This window comes from Corvus kubaryi, unplaced genomic scaffold (assembly GCF_017639235.1).
Source record: "Corvus kubaryi isolate FWS band 111438036 unplaced genomic scaffold, C.kubaryi_AGA036_p1.0 37387, whole genome shotgun sequence".
NCBI lineage: Eukaryota > Metazoa > Chordata > Aves > Passeriformes > Corvidae > Corvus > Corvus kubaryi.
Window position 1 is genome coordinate 15,645,633 of NW_024581129.1, and position 21,939 is coordinate 15,667,571.

The 21,939-nt window shown below is 43.9% G+C and overlaps 1 protein-coding gene across 2 annotated transcripts in view; it reads left to right on the forward strand.

Moving 5' to 3' along the window:
- Positions 1–21,309, forward strand: part of CRAMP1 (cramped chromatin regulator homolog 1) — a 51,252-nt gene extending 29,943 nt beyond the window's left edge. For both annotated transcript variants that reach the window (XM_042036795.1, XM_042036796.1), the window contains exons 11-21: positions 1,365–1,539; positions 3,730–3,911; positions 4,582–4,656; positions 5,876–5,957; positions 6,641–6,745; positions 7,400–7,578; positions 11,901–11,969; positions 13,298–13,532; positions 13,848–14,012; positions 14,661–14,806; positions 17,087–21,309. In XM_042036795.1, coding sequence (XP_041892729.1) covers positions 1,365–1,539; positions 3,730–3,911; positions 4,582–4,656; positions 5,876–5,957; positions 6,641–6,745; positions 7,400–7,578; positions 11,901–11,969; positions 13,298–13,532; positions 13,848–14,012; positions 14,661–14,806; positions 17,087–17,251 — 1,578 coding nt within the window. In that variant the 3' untranslated portion in view covers positions 17,252–21,309. The remainder of the gene's footprint in view (positions 1–1,364; positions 1,540–3,729; positions 3,912–4,581; positions 4,657–5,875; positions 5,958–6,640; positions 6,746–7,399; positions 7,579–11,900; positions 11,970–13,297; positions 13,533–13,847; positions 14,013–14,660; positions 14,807–17,086) is intronic.
- The last annotated feature ends 630 nt before the right edge of the window (positions 21,310–21,939 follow it).

Sequence of the window (21,939 nt, forward strand, 5' to 3'; positions counted from 1 at the left end):
AGTTCCTTTTGATTCTGATTCTACAGGCATAGAATGAAGGATTTTATAAATTTAAACCCATCTTTGTTCAGATGCAGCTCCAGATATAGACTTTGTTTAAACTGCAAAGGCTTTTGGTCTGACATCTCACGAATCTGGGACACTGTCTCCTCTTTGGCATCTACTTTTACTTCTGGTGACACAGGTGACAGCTAGGCATGACATAATGAAACAATCACAAATTATAATGAAGGACATCCTTGAGACTTGGGGGGAGAGGAATTAAAGAGGGCGAGAAACCAGCAGTTAGGATTTGCGTGTGTTTTCCTGTCACTTTCACACTCTTGCTGTCTTAATCAAAGTAGCATAGTACTACTGAATAAAGGAGCTCTTTAATGATATGTACCTTATTATACATTCCAGCAAAAAGAAGGAGCACAACCTTTCATTTGTCAAATAGCACTTTATTCTCACTTTTTCAGAAAAACATATACTCTCCTTGAAGCATGAATGTTGTGGCACTGATATTTCAGAGGCCAGGAGGATATTTACTGCCTCACTGAAAGCACTGTGGACATCCTGAAAGTTGCCTTTCATCAAATAATGACAGGAACCATAATATTTTTGCCACAGGGTATTTTAGGAGGAAGGACTGATTGTGTGCACGCCTGCTGTTTTCTCCAGATAATCTGTAACAGCTAAAGCAGCCAGCTGTGCTGTGGTTCATTCCTTAAATGAAAATCATCAGCATAAAACAAACTGGCAAGTGGCACTGCAGTTGAGCAGGGGTGTAATTTTAAGCCTGTGATTGCACACAGATTTGTTTAAAAGGGAGGGTTGTCTAGAAAAATATTTAAACATTTAATGAAACAACTGGATAGGCCTGGAAAATTATGAAGTGCATGTGTCTCTTGTTAGTGCTGTGTTACAGTGTGAAAGAGAAGGGAAAGGAAAAAATTCAAAACTCTAGTTGATTAGAATTAAGAGAGAATTAAAATGTTTTTTCCAGGTGTATTTCCCACCAGAGCAGCCCTCGGGATGGAGTTTATGCAAAATAGTTTTGCACTGAATTAAAACCAGCACCTTTTTTTTTCCTCTTGCTTTCTATCCTGTGGTGATCCAGCACATTGCGTGAAGCTTGTTGAGTGTTAACCCAATTGTAACATAAATTAATATATTGAATTGGTGACATCCAACACTGTTAAATGGGCAGGAAGGGAATTTCAGCAGCCCCTCACCCCCACTAGGAAGTATTGCTTAGAGTACTTTAAGGTAATGTCAGACTTTAATTTTAAGGCTTCCTAAGTACAGTGTACTTCCTAAGTACAGTTTCACAAGACATTTGTTGTGCCAGCACACAACATTCATTTAATGTGCATTTTCAGACACCCGAGGTGAGCTCCATTGCCACGTCACCCATAAAGCCTGCTCAGGAGGAGCAGTCCCTGACTCCCCCAGGAAAGGTGATTGCCATCAACACCAGGAGTCCAGGCTGCACACGGAATCAGTCTGCCCTTCGCAACAAGACTTTTTCTCCTGGTGCTGCTTCCGGCTCCTCAGGTGAGTTTTCCTAAAATTCCACTTGATGAAATCAACTTCTTAATACCTCACACCATGACAAGAACTTCCCAGTGACAGAACGCTGGAAGGAGGAGTGCTCTTACTCTTAGGAACTTCACTGTCTGAGAACATTGGTGTGTGTTAACTTGCTTTAGAATTGTCTTAAATCCAGTGCTGCTTTGAATCTTGAATAACAATGCACATCAGTAATGCAGTTCACAATCCAGCAAAACTCTCCTGAGTTGCTCTTAGAGAAGCCACTTGGTTTTTTTGGGAGCTGTGTCATGGTTTAACCCCAGCCAGCAACTCAGCCCCATGCAGCTGCTCAATCATTCCTCTCTGGTGGGATGGGGGAGAACTGAAAAAGTGAGAGAACTCATGGGTTGAAATAAAAACACTTTATTGGGGAAAACAAAAGCCATGCATGCAAAGCAGAACAAGGAATTTGTTCCCTGCTTCCCCTTGGCAGGCAGGTGTTCAGCCATCCCCAAGACAGCAGGGCTCCATCATATGTAACTAACTTGGGAAGGCAAACACTCTCACTCTGAATGTCCACCCCTTCCTTCTTTTTCCCCCAGCTCTGTACACTAAGCATGATCCCCCATGGTCTGGGATATCACTGTGGTCAGCTGGGATCAGCTGTCCTGGCTGTGTCCCTTCCCAGTTTCTTGTGCATCCCCAGCCCCCTCACTGGCAGTGTGAGGTGAGGAGCAGCAAAGGCCTTGACCTGTGTAAGTCCTGCTTAGGAGTAACTAAAGCCTCCCTGAGTTATGAACATTGTTTGCAACACAAATCCAAAACTGCCGCATACCAGCCACTGAAGAAAATTAACCCCTTCCCAGCCTGAACCAGCACAAGCTGACTGGCACAGGGTATGAGATCTCAAGAGAGTATCAGCTTACAAAAGAGGCGAGTAAATGCACGGTATAAAATCTGTTGATAAATAATTACTGAAAATTTTCTGTGCCATCCTGCCACTATAGCTTTGGATGGGATATTAGGAAGAAATTCTTCCCTGTGAGGGTGGGGAGGCCCTGGCACAGGGTGCCCAGAGCAGCTGTGGCTGCCCCTGGATCCCTGGCAGTGCCCAAGGCCAGGTTGGATGGGGCTTAGAGCAGCCTGGGACAGTGGAAGGTGTCCCTGCCCATGGCAGGGGGTGGAATGAGATGAGCTTGAAGGTCCCTTCCAATCCAAACCAGTCATGTGATTTTATGATTATAAGATAGAGAATGATTATGAATTGCCATTTCTTTAATAGGTGCTGTAACCTGTGAGCCCCAGCCATGCAGGTCAAGAACTTCGGTTCTTTGCTTCAGCCCAGTTGCATTTGCCACCAAATGTTTATGACTTTGGGAAAGTCTGTGATGGTGTTGGTGTTACTCAGACCAGTTGTGATTCTTAGGCAGTCCTTTTCACACCCCTGCTCTGAGAAGCAGTGAACCCAGGAGCAGGTTAACTGGTGCTGTAAAGCACCTGTGTGGAGAGAGGCACATCTTGGGTACCTAAGAGTGACAGGCTAACAATGCTGGCTTTCATCCTGGCTGCCTGCAGGGTGGGCACAGCACAGGGAAATCCTACTGTAATTTTTAAACCTAAACATAAATGGGGAAGTTTTACGCAGACAAGCTACCATTATTTCGTTGTGCTATATGTATTTTGAAGACAGTCCGTCTTTGGGAAGGTAAACTGATCCCTGCTCCATCACCAGATTCATTTTATTGGGGTTGCACTTTGAATTACTATAGGGAAAGCAGGGGTGAGGACACTGTAAAATGGCTCTGTGTTTGTATTATCTTCCCCTACATAAGAAATGGTGGATATAGTTTGTTTACTGGGATACGCCCTCAAGTATGCCTACAAGCTGAACAGATAAACTGATTGTCACGGTCTATGTGGGACTGAAAACAAGGCCTCAATTCTAGTTTCTTAAGTAGTGTAAAATTATATTTAATCCCCTACTTCCAAGAATTTCAAAGCAAGTGAATGTTAGTGGTATCCATAGCAGGTAAATACGGTCAGTTTGCAGGTGGGACAACTGAAATATGGAGAGATTCCTGATTTTGAAAACAGCTGGTGACAGAGCCAGAATCTTTTAAGTCTCAGCTTTCTCTATGATCCTTCAGTTACTAAAGAGTTATTTCCTTTTTGTTTTCACTTTATTTCATTTAAATTGCTGTTAAAATCTTCTAGGTTTGAGAAACCTACCTAGACCTCTCCTGGTGGCTAATCCTTCAAGTTCTGGGAGCACTGAGGCCGACAGTGGACTGTTTGCAGTCCCTACAACCCTGCCCCCCAACAGTCGTCATGGGAAGTTGTTCCTACCCAGCAAGGAAGCAGAGCTGACCTTCAGGCAGCACCTGGACACCATCAGTGTAAGTGAGATGACTGAGTAGAAAACGCAGCATGGTGTGCATGAGCCAGCTTCCAGGAGGTATCACAGGGATTCTGAAATCATGAGAAAGTATGGGCTGCCCTGTGAAGCAGTGCTTCTTATGATGCTCAAGTTTAACATTGTATTAACTGAGACAAGTCAAATTTTGACTGTGTAACTGTGCTTCGAAGTGACATTACCTGTTCAGGTAATTCAGGTAATTCAAATCTGAATGCCATTACACAGCCCAATGAAACTGATTTGCTGTCTAATTAAGCTGCTCCAGCAAATATATGTGCCAGGTTTAGCAAAAACTGACCCCCTTCTGATGTGTAGCTAATCTTAACACAGCTTCATTGCTGTATTTAAGTCAAATTCTAATTTTTATGTACACAATCTCCGAAAGAATTTCGTAGGAAGCTGCAGTAGTTAAGTAGTGAAATGGCTTTTTTGGGACAAAACTTTATCTCCATAAAAAAAGAAGAAAAAATAGATTCTTGGTGGCAAATACTCTGACTTCAGCAGAAAGGATATTGTGCTGTCTGAAACAAAACATGGTATTTTAGTTAACTCTTAATTCAGCTTTATTGAAAATAAGAATGTGGGGGGTATAATTTATTCTTCGTCTGGATGCTTAAAATACTTGTAATGCCTTTCCTGTTGTTGTCCAGATGCAGTCGGACTTCTTCCTGCCGAAGCCCAGGAAGTTACGGAACAGGCACTTGCGGAAGCCACTGGTTGTACAGGTCAGAGCAAAGTGTAAATGCCTGTTTTGCTCCCTGAGTTTCAGTAAGGCTGTAGTGATTTGCACATAACAAAAAAAAAATGCTATTTCCTTCATGCATCCACTGGAAATGTGAAGCTGAAATTATGAAGGACGAAACACTTCAGTCTCTGGGGTAACTAGCCATGATACATTCCCTGTACGAAGAATGTCAACAACAGCAGAAGTCCAGTGCCTAAGGTAGTTTCGAAAAATAAAAAAGCCTCTGGAAGAGGCTTCTGGAACCTGGAAGCAGGTTCTGCTACCTGGGCCTTTGGCACTGAGGCATAGGCAGTGTGTTCCTGTGCTGCCCTGTGCTGGCAGTGTTGGAGCTGGCAGCCCTCTTAACAACAAAATCTTGCTTTAGATCCTTTTCCTGCTTCCTGTTCAGTAGTGACTGTTAAACTGCAGTGGATATAAGCCTCTGTAGTGAAATAAGCCGTAACACACTTTGAAAGAACAATGACTCCTGGGAAAAAATGGAGCTTGGGAAGAGATGTATGTAAGAGGTGGCCTGTTGTGGTGCTTTGGTGACAAACAGGCATTACCCTCCTTCAGACTGCTCTCATAACCCAGGGAAAGGCACATGCCACCAGAGGCAGGTGAGAAAAAAGAAATCTGAAACCTAAATAATAGTAACCTACTGGGGAAAACAAAGTTCTCAAGTGTCAATATACCTTTTTTTCTTCTTCTGTTTTATATGAGAGTAGGACACACAGAAATTACCTTTGGACTATTTTTTGATCCTGAGATCTTCAGATCTGGGAAATTCCATGTGTTTTAAGAGCTCCCAAGTACACACAGCTATCTCGCTCATCCACACTTGCTGAATTTTAAGGGCAGATCAGTTTGTACACAGACTAAGTCCCATCCTTAAGATCACTGCTGTAATTCTGAGAGAGATTTGAAAATCACTGCAAGTATAATCGGAGAGGTATATAGTTCTAATCAGCATTTCTCTGGGAATTTTCCATGTGGAAATACTTTCTTTTAGTAGTTTACAGAGAAAACACATCATTCCTTTCTGTAGCTTTTTTCTCAAGAGCACACTGATCTCATTGCTGTGTCTGGTGCATGATAGTAATACCACAGAAGTACTCTGCTTATTCTGGAAGGTCTTGTGAACTCCTGCAACTTATACAATGAGTGTTACCCTCTGTCTGTGTTTAAATCTGTTCTGGTTTATTGTTTCTCTCGCATAGAGAACACTGCTCCCCAGGCCGTCTGGAAATCCGTCCCAGCATGTCTGTTCCTTTTCTATTTTATCCAATTCATCCATTACAGGTGAGTAGCACTTCTATAAACTAAAAAGTGTCCCTTAAAACTGCATAAAGAAGTAATTTCTAAAAAGAAGAAAATACCCTTTCAAAATTACAGTGTCACCAGCCTGTGGGATGATGGGATTGCTCTCCTGGATCACTGTTAAGCAAGTCGTGCTTGTGATAAAAATTTTTTCTTCAGTTTCCCAAGATTGAAAGCAGGGAAGAGTAAGGAGTTCCCAATAGGGAGACAAAATTTGGAATAAAATACTTAGATAGGAATTTTTGTTCTGTAGGGTATAACTTGTCTAGATTTTATATTGGACTTTCCCTAGTACCTGGAATACAGTCCAAATTTTATACAGCATAAGCAATCCGCTGCCCATATGTCCTTTTCTGCTGGTACACCCTTGAGTACAGTGGTAGTACAGATGATCCCCCATCAAAGCCAGCATGAGACCTGGAGGGTTGTCTTCACTGACAGTATGAGAGCAGCTCCAATAGCACAGCAGCACTTGATGTTGTTTGTCTGTGGCAAGGCACTGCTTAGCTCGCATCACTATTTTAGCTCTATTCCATCATCTCCACTGCTTGCATTCTGCAGCTTGCTGCCACTTGGAATTTATTTGCTTCCATTCAACTGTGTTGTGTTCTGCTTTAAAGGCATTAGATTTCATTTGCCTGAAAGGTATAAATTCTTCCCCCCAGGGAGAGGTTCATTTCGGCCAGTCCAGTCCTCACTGACTAAAGCTGCTGTTTCTCGTCCAATTGTGCCCAAAGGTCTTCCAACACAGGCCACCAACCATCTGTCTAGTAAGTCATTCTGAATTCTACAATAAAAGCCATGCTGGTGTCCTCCAGGCAGATACTGTCCTGCAACAGAGAGTGGGTTCCATAATTAGAACAATTAATGAGGTGTAAACAGTGACTGCATTTACGTTTTACCTAGAGGATTCTTTTGCAATGAGAAGACATTCAGATGTTTGAAGTGGATTTTAAAAGATCTGGATGAGGTTGACCCTTGCAACAACTTAGGTTTTTTACATTGAGTCTACATGGCTGCCAGAGACAAGATATCAAAATAAGGCTCTAGTGTTTGTAGAGCTCCTCTAGTAACCCATAGGAAGTTTCTAGAAATTGCATAATGAAATACTTACCAATTGGGAGGACAAAAAAGAAAAAAAAATAGAAGGAAAGGAGGGGAGGGGAGCTGGGATGTTTCTCAACTATTTTGATATACTTGGTAACAGGTTGGAATAGGGCAGAAAAGTTAAACATTTTAGCTAAAAGCAGCATACCCTCGGTGCAGAGAAGCAGCTCACCCAGATGATCAGATCATTACCATTGCTGCTTTTTCATGTGGGTTGTGTTCTGACTCTGGGTAAGTTTAAAAAAATCATCTTTTAGAGAATCAAAACAAAATGAAGAAGCTTGTAATATGTTTCTTGGTTTTTTGTTTCACACAAGGCGCTATCGACTTGGCAGCTAAAAGTGCTGGCATTATCCCTGGTAGCCCCATGCCTGTCCTGGATGCCGATGGTTTGCCAGGTGTGTCACCATTGTCACCAGATGCAGTGCCCACGGTGGTGACAGGGCAGGAGCCAGCAGTCGCGCATCAGAACGGAGGCTCCATCACGACTGTGGAGGTCAGAGGCTCTTAAATGAGCTTTTTTCAAGTGCTTAACTGTCTTGGTCTTTCATCGTATAAAAAACCTGTATTATGATGACTCCTCAGCAAGCTTTCTCCTGGGGCTTGCTGTTAAACGCTGCTGTCTTGGCAGACCTAGTCCGTGTTGTGTAGTGTATATTTGGGGTTGAGGGATCAATTCATCATCTCCTTGAATGAATTTCCATCCGGTAAAATGGCTTGCAGTTGATAGTGTTGAAATCTGGCTTGAAAAGAAATCATGGCATTTCAGAAATTCAGGAGAGGATCTGGGATTGTATTTGGAATGGAAACTGTAATTTCTCCTTGCTTATTCTTTCACTGAGACCCAGATACGTGTTAGTCCATTTCAGTCCATGTCATGTTCTCAGGGAGTTAATGGACAATTGTACTAGTTTGAAAACAAACCAGTGGGAGGCACCAAGTCAGAATAACAATTAATTGGGGAAATTAAAGAAAAGGAAAAGAATAAAAGGAAACACTGGTTCAAAGTGACAGAGTCAGGATACAACCTGACACCCTGTTAGTCAGCGTGGCGGTAGCAGTCCGATAAGATGGTGGCTGCAGTCCTCCTGAAGTGGTGGATGTGGTTCTGTCAAAGCAGTGATCCTGTAGAAAGGGGCTGCTCTTCCTCAGAAGGTCCAGTGGTGGCTATGTAGCTCCTGTCCTCTGGGAATCCAGTGGAAAGCCTGTCTGTGGTTTCAGAATCTCAGATTATATCCAGGATGGAATGTTTGGTTCCTCCCTCTGGGTGGAGCATCTCACAATGGGATGATGAGTCATGAGGCCAGGTGTTGATGGGCTCATTAACAGAAGATGGTCCAGAGCAAGGAGGCAAGGAAACACTGCCCCACCTGGTTTCAACAGCTCATGAAGATGGTAATAGAATACACTGCAACCCAGGACATTATCCACCCCTTATTCTATTACCATCTACATCATCCCAAATCAATACCTTCCTTAAACTCTACATACACACACACACACACACATATATACAGTGAAACCCTACACACAGTTCTCACTTAAGATTAGGTCTCCTTGTGGTAAACAATGAGTTTCCCCATCTTTTTGCATTACCCACCAAGTGTAACCAGGTCCTTGAGCAAAGACAATCCCACGGATGGGTTTGCCTTTGCCTGAGATGGGATTAATCCAAACAGTCTTTCCTAAAATCCCTCTCAGGTGTACCACAGGGACTCTATCTCCATCCACTGTGTGCAAGGGTTCAGACTCGGCGGGACCAGCTCGATTGATGGACCCTCGGGTATTGACCATCCAGGTGGCCTTTGCTAAGTTCACTTCCCAATTTTTGAAGGTCCCCCCACCAAGTGCCTTCAGGGTGGTTTTAAGTAGTCCACTGCAGTGTTCAACTTTCCCAGCAGCTGGTGCATGATAAGGAGTTCTCTGGCCCAGGTGTTGATGAGGCTGTTCTTAAAATGAGTCCCGTTGTCTGACTCGATCCTATCAGGGGTGCCATGTCTCCACAGGACTTGCTTTTCCAGGCCCAGGATGGTGTTCCAGGCTGTAGCATGAGGCACAGGGTGGGTCTCCAGCCATCCAGTGGTTGCTTCCACCATGGTCAACATGTAGCGCTTGCCTTGGCGGGTTCGGGGAAGGGTGATGTAGTCAACTTGCCAGGCTTCCCCATACCTGTACTTTGACCATCGTCCACCGTACCACAGAGGCTTCACCCGCTTGGCCTGTTTGATTGCAGCACAGATCTCACAACTGTGGATGACCTGTGAGATGCTGTCCATGGAAAGGTCCACCCCTCGGTCACGGGCCCATCGGTATGTTGCATCTCTCCCCTGATGACCAGAGGCATCATGGGCCCAACGAGCTAGGAATAATTCTCCCTTGTGCTGCCAGTCCAGATCCACCTGTGATACTTTCACCTTGGCAGCTCGGTCCACCTGCTCGTTGTTGTGATGTTCTTCATTAGCCCGACTCTTGGGTACGTGCGCATCCACATGTCGAACCTTCATGGTCAGCTTCTCTACTCGGGCGGCGATGTCCTGCCAAATCTCAGCGGCCCAGATGGGTTTCCCTCTGCGCTGCCCGTTGGCCTTTCTCCAGCGAACCAGCCATCCCCACACAGCATGAGCTGCCATCCACGAATCGGTGTAGAGATAGAGCCTCGGCCACTTCTCTCATTTGGCAATATCCAAAGCCAGCTGGGTGGCTTTAAGCTCTGCAACCTGACTCGATCCACCTTGTCCCTCGGTAGCTTGTCCAACTCGGTGTATGGGGCTCCATACTACGGCTTTCCACTTCCAGCTAGCGCCAGTAATTTGGCAGGAACCATCAGTGGAGAGGGCATAACATCTTTCAGTCTCTGGTAGCTCGTTATATGGTGGGGCTTCCTCAGCACGAGTCACTTGCTCTTCCTCTTTTTCAGAAGATAATCCAAAACTCTCACCTTCCAGCCAGTTTGTTATAATTTCCAGAATCCCAGGGTGATTCGGGTTTCCAATACGGGCACGCTGTGTGATGAGGGCGATCCACTTGCTCCATGTGGTGTCGGTGGCATGATGCGTGGAAGGAACCTTTCCCTTGAACATCCAACCCAGCACCAGTAGTCGGGGTGCCAGAAGCAGCTGTGCTTCAGTGCCAATTACCTCTGAGGCAGCTTGGACTCCTTCATAGGCTGCCAAGATTTCCTAATCTGTGGGAGTGTAGTTGGCTTCAGACCCTCTGTGGCTTCGGCTCCAGAATCCCAGTGGTCGGCCACGAGTCTCACCAGGCACCTTCTGCCAGAGGCTCCAGGACAGACCATTGTTCCCGGCTGCAGAGTAGAGCACGTTCTTCACCTCTGGTCCTGTCCTGACTGGGCCAAGGGCTACGGCGTGAGCGATTTCCTGCTTGATCTGGGCGAAGGCTTGCTGCTGTTCAGGGCCCCAGTGGAAATCGTTCTTCTTGCAGGTAACCAGGTAGAGAGGGCTCACGATCTGACCGTACTCAGGAATGTGCATTCTCCAGAAACCTATGGCGCCTAGGAAAGCTTGTGTTTCCTTCTTGTTGGTTGGTGGAGACATTGCTGTGATCTTATTGATGACCTCAGTGGGAATCTGATGTCGTCCATCTTGCCACTTTACTCCCAGGAACTGGATCTCTTGGGCAGGTCCCTTGACTTTGCTCCTTTTTCCCTCCTCAAGCAGATGTTGCACCACAGCAGGTAGTGTTTTGTTTCTAAGCATGGTGTACACAATGCTAGCCATAGAGAAAAAAGAGAATAGAACTGACAAGAAGATTATACCATCCTAAACATCCAGAGGGAATGCAATATTTTCAAAAACTGCTGTGCCTGGCCTGAAAGGCTGGAAGAAACCACTCTACTCTTCCCACCAGGGGCTGGGTGCGATTGTTGAGGAGATCCCAGACATAGGAGCCCAGACTAGGACAGCCAAACAAAATTGAGTATATATTCCGAATGGTATTCATCGCCTCGCAGTTATTATGCTATAGGCATAATAAACCAATAAAGCAATTCTCATACCATTCCCTGGTTTTAACAGGAGCAATACAACAGGCAGGCAGTTCCCCAGGTGAGGAAAAATATATAGAGCAAGATACAGTACCCATATAGACAAGCTGAGCACCATGGTGAATAGGTTTCTGTTAATACAAAATTGTAATTCTGACTTTCTCTCAGAGCAAGCCCCACCTTGGGCACCAAAATATGTACTAGTTTGAAAACAAACCAGTGGGAGGCACCAAGTCAGAATAACAGTTTAATGGGGAAATTTAAAAAAAGGCAGAAAACACTGGTTCAAAGTGACAGAGTCAGGATACAACCTGACACCCTGTTAGTCAGCGTGGCGGTAGCAGTCCGATAAGATGGTGGCTGCTCTTCCTCCTGAAGTGGTGGATGTGGTTCTGTCAAAGCAGTGATCCTGTAGAAAGGGGCTGCTCTTCCTCGGAAGGTCCAGTGGTGGCTATGTAGCTCCTGTCCTCTGGGAATCCAGTGGAAAGCCTGTCTGTGGTTTCAGAATCTCAGATTATATCCAGGATGGAATGCTTGGTTCCTCCCTCTGGGTGGAGCATCTCACAATGGGATGATGAGTCATGAGGCCAGGTGTTGATGGGCTCATTAACAGAAGATGGTCCAGAGCAAGGAGGCAAGGAAACACTGCCCCACCTGGTTCCAACAGCTCATGAAGATGGTAATAGAATACACTGCAACCCAGGACAACAATTTTGAAGGACTTGAGATGTATGAAGAGCACGGATAGATGGTGATAGGCCCTTATCTCTTCCCTCCTTGGCTGGTCACTCACATGGTTTCTGTTGCGGTTGCAGGGCTCAGGCCCGGGGTGCCGGGTACCGTACATCAGCCTGCCGACCCGGCCCGAGCAGGATGGCTTCCAGGTACAGTGTGTGCTGAAGGAACAGTGCTCTTGGAATGGGTAATGTTCTGTGAAAATACCACTGGTATTGCTAGTTAAAACTCCATATTCCCAGGTAATTGTGCACCACTGGTACTGTCTGGTGGAAATTAAATCCCTAGCATCTGAAGAAATTTAAGGAAATTTAGGAAAGCTGGTTAAATATGTGCATGTGCCATTTCCTAAAATCAAGTGAAGCTGACAGTCTGTGACCTGTGAAGAACAAACAGCCTTTACATATCTCTTAATAGAGTGAAGGAGTTTATAAGTGCCCTGCTATATCTATGTGTGTATTTTAGACATCACAAGGAGAGATTTCAGCAGTTCGCAGTCCTGCTGCCTCCATGTCGCTAAAGAAGGAGTATTAATACTTAAAGTGTGATGGTAATGTCAGCATCCTTTCCAGAGACTCACTATTCTTTGTGCTGGATCCAGTAAGACATAGACAGATACTTAAGAGTAACTGTGATGGCACCTAAATTGTAGGGCTGTTGCCATCCTGTCCCCAAAGTCTTTCTCCAGTGGGATCCAGGACCTAGTGTTGGATTCTTAAGCCTCAGAATACAGGCTCTTCCTTTCTTGAGTGGAAGCACTTTCTATGCTCCCTGTGACACCTGCATGTGAGAAAGGTCAAATTAGTTTGATTGGAGAGCATAAAGGAGATTAAGATTTTTTTATGGGACAGATGTTAGGACGTGAACCTATGAGGCACTTATTGTGGTAATGGGGCCTGGGGTTCTGGTTCTTTCTCTTAGGACAGCTGTGTATACACTACATCTGAAAAAATGTTACAGTTCTACGATGAGGTACTGGTAATGACACTCCTTAAAGATCACTTGAATTTTGGGAAATCTGGCTGTAAAAAGTGAATAAATGTGAGTTACCAGTTTAAAATATCTGTATACTCTTCCATCAGTTAAAGGGTTTTTTCCCATACAAAGGCAAATTAATACATATCTATTTGGAACTATCTTGTAGATTTATCAAAATTGTTAATTTTAAGATTATGTTTGTTCTGTTATGTAGGCTGTTTTAAATATTCTTTGGAATGTTACAGATGCATATTTTTTCAGATGATTTGGCAGGATATGGCCTGCAGCATATTTATTTATGCTTACAGGTACTTACCATCAAAATAATACAGATTTATTATATAAATAGTATATTCCCCTAATTTAGGCATATTATCTACTGGATTTTTTTCTCTTAAAAATCTGGTTTTAATCTGATACTCAAGAGCCGAAATGTTGCTTTTTAGTTTTCCAAGTTCTTAATAAATTTATAAACAATTAATTCTGTTTCTTGTATCAGGGCACATCGGTCCTTTCTCTGCCAGAACTGGCCAAGACTTCTCTCCAGAATGGTCTGTCAACTCCTCCACTTCCCTCATCAGAAGCTTCCAGTACTCGGCTCTCTCCTCCCAATGTTTCTGCTCTCTTGGATATTTCCCTTCCTGGACCACCTGAAGATGTGCTTTCCCAAGGGGAACCTGCCACTCAGATCAGTGATTCCATCATTGAAATAGCCATCAGCTCTGGCCAGTACAGTAAGTCTAAGATTAGCTGAAGTCTGCCTATCAACTTAAAAGAAAATCCCTGACATCTTATATGGCAGCAGAAGCTTTTCCAGGAAGTAGTTCTTAGGTTATGAGGTTTTTGTGGGTTTGTTTTTGTTTGCTTTTCTCTAAATATCTGTTGGAAATAAAATTCTTTATTTTATGGCCTTTATTTTCTAGCAAATACGGGGCAGGGGCGTTATTGTTGTTGTTTGGGGTTTTTTTCCTTTCTAAACAAAAATTGGTGCAGTGTCCTGTAACTTTACCACATTGACTGAATTAGTGATCCCCAACATTGGCTTACAGGTGAAGGTGTTTCTCTCTCTCCTGCAAAGCTGAATGGCAGTGACAGCTCCAAAAGTCTTCCATCCCCATCCAGTAGTCCTCAGCAGAACTGGATTGCATCTCCCCCCCACGATCCCCAGTGGTACCCCAATGACTCCACAGACTCCTCCCTCAGCAGCTTGTTCTGTAAGTGTCCAGATGCAGAGAAGTGCAACCAAAAAGTCCTTTCTTGTTAAAAAAACAAAACCAACATTGTTTATCAGAAGTGAATCCTTTGGAAAATTATAAACCCAGAAGAACATTTCTAGAATTATTCCAAATACTTGCTTTCATTTCCACAGTGTTGCCTTGTTTTCTCTCTTTACAAGTCTGTTCCTCAAAAGATCCCGTTGCTTAGATTTGGGCCCGTAGCTTGGGACAAATAATTCCTTGGAAGTTCTTTGTAGTCTCTTTGGAGCCTGACTCATCAGTTAGGGTGAGACATTTGGATTGTTGTGCCAAAATGAACAGATGCTTTTGGCTCTGCTCGTGGAAAAATAGACTTTGTTGTGTGCTTGATAAGCACTGTCTCAAAGACGTGAGGTCACGCATTGGGTTTGGGTGAGGTTTAGTTGTTGAGAGATTTTTTTTTTAATTAATAATTCATGGAGCCAGTGTAATGAGTCTCCCTGCTCTTAGCAGTGTGGTGATGGTATTCATGCTGGTAACCATAATTTTTAAAAGATGGAAGAAATGGATATCTGTCCTCCATTTTGAATTTCCTTGTCCTCCTCTTTATCCTCCCAATTGAAAACACTCAGTGCAGTGACTTACTGATGTGCCTTTTCTTTGTAGCAAGTTTTATCTCCCCAGAGAAGGGACGAAAAATGTTACCAACTCCAGTTGGGAACACCAGTGGCACCTCCTTACTGGGACCTAGCCTGCTGGATGGAAACTCACGGGACTCCTTTGTGTCGCGGTCCCTGGCAGACGTGGCAGAGGTATGTCAGCAAATTACACTCAGAATCTTCTTCCTCTTGCAGTGCTGGAAGTTACAGTTACTGGGTCCATCAGACCCTCCTGAGATACTTGGAAGGCAGTGCTTTGACACCTGCACTTCAGCTCAGTAGACAGGGTTACAGTCATAACAGAAAGATGTAAAATTATCTGAGGCTACCTGGCAGCAGAGCTGGTGTGAGAAGCTGCTGTGAACTTCTTCAACCCAGCTGAGGGAGGTTGTATTCACCTGTTGGACATATCTTTGTTTTGACAGAGAGAGATTCAGTCTTTCTGTTTTGTGTGTCCTTCTTTGCAGAGCAAGAACTGAAAGTGCTAAAGATAATAGAAGGGTTAATAGCGATGCAGCTACAATACAGTTGGAGGCCTGGTAGGAAAAAATAAATAGGTCCAGAAGGAAGAAGTAGGAGATGGCTAATACCAAGTCACCTGAGAGGATGGCAGAAGGTCCTGTGCTGCTGAGTTAGTCTCTGTTGGCAGATCAATCCCTTTGTTCTGAACACTTTTGAAGGGGTAGAATGAAGCTCAGCAGTTTTTAAGGCTGTGACACACTTAAGGACAGAGCGCCCTTTCAGAGAGACAGACAGGAAGAGTGAGCTGCAGGAACATCATGCAGCTTAGTAAGGAAAATGCAAGGTCCTGCCCTAGGAAGGAATGAAGGAATAACCCTACAGCAGTATCAGCTGGGGACTGGCTGTCTGGGAAGCAGCTCTGCTGTACCTGGGTATGGCAATAGACATGAGCCGAGCATGATCCAGGATGGTCTGTGGAACCAAAGGTGACCAACGATGTCATGAGCTGTTTTTAACAGGAGTATGGCCAGGATATTGAACAAAATGATGATTAATGTGCTGTACTCTGTAGAGTAGTAGAGTCTGCCTGCTGTGAGACCATGTCTAGAATATTGTCACCAGTTTTGAGCACCAAATATATAGGAGAGAGGAATTAACCAGAGCAGGTCAGCTGAGGGTCACCAGCAGGATCAGGCGCTGAAGAAAGGATGTGATGTCTAGGCTTGTTCAGCCTAGAAAAGGCTTCAGGGTGGGAGGGACTCTGCTGCCTGCCAGTACCTCCAGTAGGGTCATTGAGAAGAAGTAGCCAAGCCCTTTACAGTATGGTGATGGGCGGTGGGAGAAACAAGCAGAAGCTGAACTGAGAAAGGTTCTGGTATATCTATAGAAAAACTTCACACTGAGGATAGGCAGGCAAGGAAACAGGTTGCCCAGAGATGTTGTGCAGTGGCTGTCTTCAGAGCTTTCCAGGGCTCACATCAGTAAAGCTCCGAGTGAGCTGGTCTGTCCTGATAGGTGAACCTGTTTTGAGCAAGCAGTTGAATTAGAGACCTCTTCAGGTCCCTTCCAGTCTCAGTTATCCCACAGTTTACAGTTATTAACTCAGTACAATATCACGTAACTTGTAATTTCTTGGGGACTTGCCCTTATGGAAGGAATGTGTCATTTCTTCATTGCCCTTCGGATTTGGATAAGGAGGTTCTGTACAGACCTTGTAACCAGGAGCTGCACCAAGCTCATGTTGATTTAGTGTGATCTCGGCAGCTTCAGGCATGAAACACAGATCCACTTCTGGCATAAATACAAGGATTCTGTTTGCTTGGTGGTGAGAAGCTGTCAAGGTGTGTTCTAATTAAAGGAATATATGATCATTTATTTGCATGGATTTGAAGTGACATTGCAGCCCTCAATATTACCATCTGCCTTAAGAAGAAAATGGGGTAAGCCTCCATGTTAGGCACAGCAGAGCAGTTTTTGTGGCAGAGGTAATATCTGTAGATCATCTACCTGTGCACCTTAATGCTAAATTGGAGCAGGTAAGGCCCATTGAGACTATAGGTGGTAAGGTTTTTTAGCAGCTTCCATTTAGTTGTGGATGAGAAGAGCTGTTCTCTAACTTGGGTCAAGTGAGATAAAGTGTCTCTTTCATATGAGGAGAGGCTTAGGGAGCCAGATTCTTCTCAGGACAAGAGGCTGCAAGCAAAATTTGAAACACATTTAATTCCACCTGAAGACAAGAGATCTATTTTGAGGTAATCAGGCATGGAAACAGGGTACCCAGAGAGTTGTGGAATGTCTGTGCATGGGGCTGATTCAGCACCTGCCCAACAAGGCCCAGGGCAGTCTGTTCTAGCTGACCCTGCTCAAGTGAGATGGTTGCATAAAATGCTCTCAAGATGTCCCTTCCAACCTCAGTAATTCCACGAAATTGCCACTGACATGTATCATCTCTTCTCTCCTTGTCTCTTCCAGGTGGTGGATTCCCAGCTGGCTTGCATGATGAATGAGAACAGCATAGATTACATATCTCGGTTTAATGACCTTGCCCAGGAGCTGTCTATACCTGAGCCGACTCGCAGGGAGATCCTGTTTGATGGAGGAGGTGGTGGTCCCCCGATTGGGGATCTGTCACAGTAAGGGAATGACCAGCAGGCTGGTGCAGACTGTTCAGCTAAGTTGGAGCTTGCGGCGCTGGAACTTGATGAGGGCAGCAGCTGAGGCTGAGTTATCCCTGTCCTGTGTGCTTCTTTCTAACAGAGAAGAATTGGTTTCAAAGGTCTCAAGAAGTACTTGCTAGTCCTGGAATGTGCAATATGCTGGCAACAACAGAACATGGAATAACATTACAGGAGACAGTGTGTCCCTGCATCAGCAATTTAAGATTGCAGGTTTGTGGGACAGTCCTGGACTTGCACTTTGGAATGGCCTAAGCAAGCAGCTCAAGCAGGGGAAGGGATTGCCACAAGCTCCTGTACACGAATCATTGTTTGCGTAGCGATCAAAATGCCATGCTGTTGGATCCACGTGAAAGTTGTGGAGGATGAAGGGTAGTGGTGGGTAGGGGAACCATTGTGTATCTTGGCACGTCCTAGTTGGCAGTCTTCTTACCATTCAGTCAAACTGAAGTTCTTGCACTCTGTCCAGGGCGCTGCCACTCCCCAATGCTGTGTTCTTAGAGACCACTCTGTTCCTTTGGCTCTTTGACCATTCCAGCGGAGCTCACACCTGCTTGCTTGTTTGGTAGAGGAGCTCTGATCCTCCCTCCTTCCATGCTGCTTGGATCCCCATCTTTTAAACCCCATCACATCACCATCATCATCACCCTGACTGCACTCATACTCTTAACCTTTGAGATTCTTAAGCACATTGCACAGTTCACCCTGTGGGGGAGTGCTTTATTGCTCTCCCTAACAGTTGCTTTTTAAGTCTGGAAACACGGCAAAAGAGCTTACACTAGGAAAGCTGTGTCATAATTAGTCTTGGCTTTGCTGGAAACATGTAAATATTGCCATCTTCACAAAAACTCAGGATTTACCTGGGAGAGGAAACAGGAAAGAATATTGTAATATGTAGGAAAAAATACTAGGTTAATGCTACGGCGGTTGAGATCGGTTTTGTGTCATGAGGAGAAGTGTTAAGTTCTAGCTTAATCCCTTAGTCCTTCCTTACTTCCTCTTTGTTCTGTGAACTCCAGGTGCTCTGTAGTACCTCAGCATCATTCTTCATTACAGTCACTCCCAGGCATGAGTGGGTCTGGCACTCCCTCTCTGAAATCCCTGTGCATTTAATGTTGTGTTTTACTGTAGGAAAAACCCAGATCCTGATTCCAGTGGGTTCAACAGGATATCAAGTTAATTTTGGGGTTGTCTGTCAGTTCTAGCTTTATAACTCAGGAGACTTCTTATTCACTTTCCTTTTTTATTTCCTTTCTTTTCCTGTCCTGAGCAAGAATACCCATGTTGTGCCCCTTTTGTAAGCACTTGGCTGCTTCTCCAGTTAGAGGGTGTCCCTTGGCTGGTTTGAGTAGCTCTGAACTTTTCCCAGGGGCTGCTCCTATATAAACCTCAACTTGGTATTATTAATAAATAAACAAACCTTCTCCATCTGTTAGGCTGTTATCATGGGTTCATTTCCCCACTTGCACTTGGTGGATGTAGTTCTGCTGCCTTTAGCTACTTGTACAAGGTATTTCTTTGACTGGGAGTCTCCTGTAACTTGCTCACAATGCACTGACTCTCTTTGCTGTTTGTCCAGTCCCTTCATGCTGCTTTAGGTCGATGACTTTTAGCTTCTCTGGAGTTGGCCTTGTGTTTTCTGTCATTAGGAGAAAATGGAACAAGTTTTCTGATGGACACAGAGCCTTGTTTGAGAATTCTGACAAAATTGTCAGGAAATCACATAAACCTGGAATAGGAAAAGTTGAAGGCTGTCACAGAAATGAATGCTGGGGCCTGTTTTGTTCTGAGCATTCCCTCTTGGTATGGAGAGGACACCCCTTAATCTCAAGAGTCATTCCCACTAAAACTTTTCATTTTTACTTTGAATTTAGCTGTAATTTGGTTTGGACTTTCCCAGATTGTTCCCTCTTGGTTTTGGGTTCCTCCATTACTAATGCTGATTATTCTACATGCTATGTCTCCAAAAATCCTTCAGATTTGCAGGACAAAAGTAGAAGGTACCTACTATGGCTGTGGGTTACGGAACATGCGGGAGGAAATGTGTTACATTCTAATCAAGTACTGTATGAAAAGAAATCTGAACTCTCATTCTTAAACTTCTAAATATTGCAAGAGTAATGTGAGGGTCTCCAGTGTATTTGTAACTTGATAAACTTTTCATCTTCCCTACTGATGCTGGTAACACAGTGGATATGACACTGGGTTTGGCTCTGAAGTTGCCTTGAAAAAGGGCCAGTGTTGCTGCACCTGCTGCAGAAGTGGAAAGCGGAGCACTTCATCCCAATCCGTGAAGGCTTTTTGCCTGCGATACAAGGAGCTGTCAGCTGCCCTGCTTCAGCCCACTCACTTCCCAGACGGGAAGGACACAATTGCAGAATAAAGGCAGCACAAATGGCTGTTTTTGATGATGCTGTGACATCAGAAAACTTCTAATATGCTGAACCTTTGCAAGTGGGCTTGAACCACCCAGTAATAACAGAGTATAAATGACAGAAATCAGTTCAGCACTCAGAATGTTGGGGTTAGAAATGTGTTTGGCATCAGCCCCTTAAAAGTTGGCATTATGAAGCAGAATTTTATTTCAGAAATCAGTAATGCTTTGCAAACTGCATTTTAAGAATAAAGCCCTTTGAGGATGAGGGAAGAACTTTAGAATAATTAAGATCATTGTGGTAATTCTGAATTGATGCAGTATTTGTTACCCTTACTATGTGAAAGGCCATTTAAACACATCTCTGATTAGACCAGCTCTGGATTTTAGGTGAATGTGCTTTACAATAGTAGTCATCATCAGTTTGTGCCTGAGACTGCTAAGGAGGTGGTGTATACACACACGCACACATATGTGCATGTGCACACGTGCATGGGGGGGTGGGGGGGTTGTAATACTCAAAACTTCTTCAATTTTCATTATTTCAGCAGTAACAAAATCTGTATGAGGGACAATGTCAGGCTAAGCAGACATCCAAGCAAGTGACACTGAAATGCACACAATATCATTTCTGAGGTAGAAATGACTTCGTTAGGTTAGTACCTTCCTGGGGCACTATGAGGTGTTGGAGAGGACTAATGGACACTAACAGCCTCCAGGTCTAGGATTAACTGCTCTAGGCTTTTCCCTCTCAGTGACTTATCTACCATAAGCCAGGTCTGAGTAGTTGACCAGGTAAATGGCAGGAGATTCAGTGTCTCATCACCATGGGCAGAGCAGCACCATAGCCCAAGGCTGGATCCACCCCGGTGTGTGTACACACACTGACAGAGATCTGTGCACGGTGTTGCATCCTGATCACCCACGCAATCCATTTTCTCATGTATCACTAAATCTGCTAAGCATAGGAATAGTAATTGTTTTTCATACAGCATTGTTAAGCCTTTTTTTGACACCCTCTATATTTCTAAATTGAATTAAATGGCTTGAATCAAATCTAACCTATAAAGACATCTCATTTACTGACAGCAGATCCCCAGTAGAAATTCAGTTGCATTTTGTTTTCTACACTCAGACTTCAGATGCATTTATAAGGAAAGTACTGCACTTTTTTTTAACCTTTTCAAACCTTTGAATCTGTTAATTTCACAGCAATTTGTAAATGTTAACTAAGTGAAACCTTGGCAAGCACTACGGCAATAAGTTATCATTAATTATTGAAACATGATAACTGCTTTAGAGCTTATGGTTCTGGCAGCAGAATTTAATGCTGTTTCTTTTAATAATAGCTAAGCCATATCATCTAAGGTTTCTGGCTTGTTTGAGATGTGAATTTGTTTTATAGATTATAAATATACCTATATAGTGTATGTATAAAGCAAAATGCCTGTCCTTACTGATTATTTTTTGTACCATACTGTAAATTATATTATTTATTCTTTACCAATTTTGGAAAAAGGTGTTTTGGTTATTTAATATAATATACAAAAGCTGTTAAACTTCCTCTGTTTAAATTTCCAATTCAACTTGTAAAGCTGTTTTTATTCTTGTGCATAAATACATACTAATACTTGGTCTAACTTGCATCCAGTGTGTTCCTTGCTGTTCATGTCCTCTCAGGTTTTTCCATTTAAGCTTTATTTACATGATCATGGCCTCGTGGGGGTGGGGGTTAAAATTTGTCCATAAGGCCAAGCCTTTCAAGGTGATTTGGTTGCAGTGAAAGCAGTTGCCTAACTCCCATTGGCATCTCCCATCCCAGAATTTTGATGATTCTCCCCATGGTCAGAGAAAATTTTGGTAGGGTTGTTTTTGCTTTATAGCTTCCATTCTCAGTAGTGTCTGCTCATGGTGAGTTTTAGAAATGTGTCAAACCAGAAGGCTGGCTATTGTGAATGGCCTGTCTGGGGCTGTGGGCACCAGGAGAAAGAAAGAAAAACAAGAGAACCACCAAAAAAATCCCAACCACCACCAAAAAGAAGGTACGATAAAGATGGTAGTGTATATCTTAGGAGTTTGTGGGGTTTTTTCCCATTCACAGCTTCAGATAAGCAGAAACTCAGCTGTGGAGGTTGTATTCAGGCCATCATGTTTTATATAGCCACTACCAGAAACAACTTTTCACCCCAGGACACTCGGGAACAGGAAGCCCTGATAGGGTTGCATGGTATCTGTCTTCAGAGCTTTCCAAGATAAAACTAACGCCCAGAGAAAGG